Consider the following 5,000-nt stretch of genomic DNA (forward strand, 5'->3'; position numbering starts at 1 on the left):
ATAAAGCGGTCAGTCTGTGGTGGATCCTGGACAATTTGATCGGAGTATCCAGTGATAATGAGATCCAGTGTATGTCCGTGAACATGGGTAGGCTGGCTGACGTGTTGCCGAAGACCAAGAGACTCCAAGAGATCAAGCAGCTTCAGAGAGTCGGGGTCATCAACAATATCAACATGGATATTGAAGTCGCCGGTTATCAGTAGCTGCTCCTTGGACAATAGGATGGATTCAAGATAATTCGAGAACTCTGTAACGAAGGCATTGGTGGAGACTCTGTGTTCATCAGAGTATGGTGGACGATAGATGATAACAAGGCAAAGATTGTACAGAGATGGTGACATAACAATCCACTCGGAAAGTTCAAACGAAGCCCTTTCTCACGCGTCAACTTTCTTAATGCCCAATGAACTCCGATATACATGTACTGGTCCTGTTCCACCACCATGACGTCCAAAGCGGGGGTGGTCTATAAACTTGTACCTGTCAGGGCACAATTCCGCCCATACAGCCGCATCATCAGCGCTCAGCCGAGTCTACGTAATAGCAAAATAGCAAATTTTTGGCTTTGATTACTTCCTACCCCAGAAGCAAAAAATAACATGCATGTCCCTATTTGGAGGCAAAAATTAAGCTGTCAAATTGTTTCCCTTACCTCAATATCCGACACTATCTTTTTTTAAAATTTTGGTGGAATGCAATTGCAGCGTACACACCAACCTGATTGTAGTTGCAATGCACTTCTCCACATCAGCATCATCAAAGATTATGGCAGCATTCTTCCCTCCTAGCTACAAAGTTAAAACAATAATACATAATTATACTCTGCAGCAACCTATTAAAAAAACTATAACACAACAGTTTCGTTGTATACAGCTGGTATCCACAGGCATTATCTACAGGAGTCAAAGCTGGTGATGTCCTCAAATACATTTTGTACACTTTTATTTTGTGTATCACTAATTGCCTTGATGTTTTAGATTACTGCATGGTGCCCAGCTTTGAGTGCTTTTTAATTTGAGGCCAGTCAGTCCCTTGCTTGGAACACTAGCATGACCTTTGATTGTTATATCACAATGTGCAAAATACCTGAGCTCATAGCTGAGAGGAGTTTAAAAGAAACAGTTGCAAGTTAAAATTGTTCAACTTTGTGTTGAGTTATTTAAAAATATCATTGACTTAAGGGAAAACAATAGTTTATTATTCTCATGTTAACAAATGTCTTAATAGTTTCTAAAGAAACTGTGGGAGAGAGTGAAAAAATGAAACAGGAAATTTTTTTTATCAAACATGTTGATAAAAGTCGAATTACCACTGTGAATGATTTGGAAAGCTGACGTTCCGAGTGCTTGAAATGTCAGTTTTCCAAATCATTCACGGTGGTAATTTGACCTTTATCAACATGTTTAATAAAACCAAATTTTCCTGTATTATTCTCATGTTAGCTTGCTTTGCAAACAGACTTATTATTTTGTTGGTGACTCATTTACTAAAATAATTATTAATGATAAGGTTTAATAATTATTTTAATAGTACAAGTCATGTTTCTTGATCAGATGCTCTAAAAAGACATTGTGAACATTCTAACAGCAAGAGTGCCGCTTTTGTTGCATTATGCCATGATGAGAAACACACTTGAAACACTAGCTTGGGCAGAAGAAAGTGAAGCAGGGGTGATAATTAATATCTGTTACAGCAAGGATAAGTTCCAGTTAAAATTTATAACATTCACCAATTTGAAAGTAATTATTCATGCATTGATATTCATGAATTATTAGGTGGGAGCTTCCCTTGATTTACATACAGTTGGTCAGCTTCTTTTCTCCCTACATGTACAATGCCAGAGCATTGTGATTTTCAGAAATGATTCATATCCCACCTACTGAATCAGGTCATTAAATTCTTTCCTTCCTCTTCTTTGAGGTCTTATGTTTGCTATAAAAAGTGATTTCCCTGAAGGATTCATGCAACTACTACACTGACCAATGGATTTATGATAATTATTCAAATCATGACAACTACAGGATTGTGATAAAGATCTTAACTACCATGTGACAACACCTTGTGTGGCTTGCTTGACTAGGGCCCCCAGTTGTTTAAAAACTGATTAACACTAATCTGTGAGTAAAAGCCAACCCAGGTTCTTCCCATCACAGAAGCGGCTTCACCTCGTAATTCTACACTGATGGAAAGTGAAGGCTTAATTTAAGTCAAAATTGAAGGCCAAGACTTCGGTGGAATCCTCTTTTTTTATCAGAAAATAAACAACAATGCAAATTTCCAGTAATCCAGGATTAGCTTAACCCTCTCATTTCAATAAAAACTGTACATAGACTTCACTCCTTCAAAAGCCAGACAAATTAATGGGAGACAAAAATTCGAAGCATTAGCTTTCCCTTTGGGCAAGCTGAAATTTCATCTTAATATATGTACTAGCCCAAGTCTCTAAGGAGCTAGCCCCTGAGAGATTTGCATTCTAAAGCTTTCGTTTTGTCTCTTGAACTGTATGCTAAGCCCTTTAATGACTCCTCAGAAGTTTGCATCAGAAAGAAAAACGACCAACAATGCCACATTCATGTTCAAATGATGCTTTCCTGTTGGGCAACCTGCAATAATTAAGAAAGCACTAGCCCGATATGTCCTTCCAGTAACCCTTTGGCTATCGGACAGCCTCTTTGTTGTGCCCTGCTCCTCAGGGATGAAAGGGTTAATCGAATAATTTACTGTAACAGTGAACAAAGAGTTTAATACTCACTTCCAGCGACAGCTTCTTGAAAAATGGGGCGCTCATTTGTGTTATAAGCTGACCAGTAGCTGTTGATCCAGTGAAAGAAATAACTGGTACATCAGGATGCTTGACAATGGCTGCTCCAGCTTTAGGTCCAGTTCCAAACACCAAGTTACATACCCCAGGGGGTAGCCCTGTTTCAACAAACAAGATATAGAGCAGTATTAAGAGGATGCACTATCTTCCAGGATTAACAAAATCCAATGATATATACAACTTTTCAATCAGCTTTTGGAATGAATCACTTGATCAATAATAATAATAATAATAATAAGAAGAAGAAGAAGAAGAAGAAGAAATATTATTATTATTATTATTATTATTATTATTATTATTATTATTATTATTATTATTATTATTGAGTCTGATGAAAAGGATGTTTGTTATTTTTATTTTTGGGAGTCTTTGGAACCAATTGCCAGTACGGTATTTTTCTTATAATGGCAATATGACTTGCACAAAAAAAACTGAAGGCTGATCATTATTTTGCAGTTGCTATATCAAAACTGAAAGGCAGAACCTTTTCTCAAAATTAATATTAATAAGGAGCACAGAAACATAAAGGATTCCAACAAAACTGTTAATTCCAATGTAACAATGCACCATCTTACCGTAAATACTGTACTACTTTAATTTGCCATGAGTCCATCATTAAATTTTTTACATTATACAAAGTGGTTGACGGATCCTATCCTATCAAAAAGAAATGAAAGATTTAGATTTGCTCTCATTGTTTTTGGTCATTAGGGTGTACATGTCATTGTTTTCTAGAGGAGACCAAAGAAGCTAAAACACTCAAGCCATATGTGCAGCAGAGTTGTTAATCTCATCAACATAATATTCTTTTACAAGGAATTGGTATAATTGCTAATGGTAATGTATGCTGTATCGCATGCAGTCAATTATTCTTTCTCTGGGGTAAGACTGGACATCAGCCTGTAAAGGAACCTCTCGCAGCTGCTGTAAGTCCACATCTTGATCAAATCCACCCACCCAACCCATGCATGCAGGAATGTGAAAGGTGGACCGCAACACTGGGGGCTAGTTCCCCCTACTTTTGACGAACAGTGACTGGGTTCTTTTCTTTACAGACTCTCTGTCGAATGGCATGCTTATAACACCTCGGCTCAGGTTTCGTGGACCATGAAACCTCCACTGGCCGTCATGTCTCTATCTTGTATTCAATCCATCGAAATTGGAGGAATATTGTTAGAGTTTTTGCTTGCTGGATTGGTATTATATTGATAGTGTTATTTGTCCTTTTGCCTTGAATGTGTGTTAAATTATTTTACTGCTAATCGGTAATTTTGTTGATTAACTCGTTATTGATATATTGGCCCTGAACTCGCCATGTCAACAATGACAAATACCAGTCAGGATAACTAAGCAGTTCGACCATAATGAAGTGACAATGACAACTTGCAGATACATCCGAATCAAGAGCTCAGAGACCTGTGGCTCACCACGGAAGTCAGTTCGGGATCACTGGAGTTCAAGTTTCATTTGCTGAAGTCATTGTTTGCATTGACCACAAGTGAGCTACATTTGTTCTCCTGTTTGAATTTCTTTCTTTTTAATATTTTCGGAAGTTGTTCAGGAAATCTGGATCTTATGTCAGACAGCCTACAGCTGAAATGATTTTTTGTCTTACAAAGCTTATGTCGGGGTAGCCCGCTGGTAGTAGATGTTGCTGTAGCCACGAAACACATATCAGACGTCAGAAGAGATGTATCCAGAGTGCGTCATTGCATCCTGGGATGCACTCGTTTTCCTTTTGGATGCATAGAATATGGAACAAAGGGTCCCATTGGACGCCAAAGAAAAATCGAATGTTTATGCAAATTATGAACGCCAGAAAAAACATGCGAATGGCGTACATATTTCGCAAGGAAATTGAACCTTCCCATTTCTCACAATGGAGAAATGATCGAGTTCCTTAAATTTCAACGTAAGCTGTAACAGTTATTTCCGGATTATTGTCCAGCTTCAGAAGTTCAGTTTTCAATTTGCATGTGTTGCGTGACATGATCTGAGCTGTTTTTTAGGTGAGACAATCGGCGACACTTTCGATCTGCCGCCAGTGATAATAAAACATGGAGTAGCCAAAACACGGGGCCAGGGCCAGGGCCAGGACCCGGGGTGTCTTTTTTTTGGATTTTTTTGGTTGCAATTTTTTTGGTTATTCTCCTGTACTGTTATTTTCAAATGTTTGGCA

The 5,000-nt window shown here is 38.1% G+C and overlaps 1 protein-coding gene across 3 annotated transcripts in view; it reads right to left on the reverse strand.

The window, feature by feature from the left end:
- LOC138003701 (2-aminomuconic semialdehyde dehydrogenase-like) overlaps window positions 1–5,000 on the reverse strand; it is a 40,792-nt gene that overhangs the window by 18,357 nt on the left and 17,435 nt on the right. For all 3 annotated transcript variants that reach the window (XR_011123629.1, XR_011123630.1, XM_068849908.1), the window contains exons 4-5: window positions 2,753–2,919; window positions 718–788 (exon numbers count right to left, since the gene is read on the reverse strand). Coding sequence is in view for 1 of the 3 variants with exons in the window: in XM_068849908.1 (XP_068706009.1) it covers window positions 718–788; window positions 2,753–2,919 (238 nt within the window). In the remaining 2 variants the exon portion in view is untranslated. The remainder of the gene's footprint in view (window positions 1–717; window positions 789–2,752; window positions 2,920–5,000) is intronic.

Source organism: Montipora foliosa, chromosome 5 (assembly GCF_036669935.1).
Source record: "Montipora foliosa isolate CH-2021 chromosome 5, ASM3666993v2, whole genome shotgun sequence".
Taxonomy (NCBI): Eukaryota; Metazoa; Cnidaria; class Anthozoa; order Scleractinia; family Acroporidae; genus Montipora; species Montipora foliosa.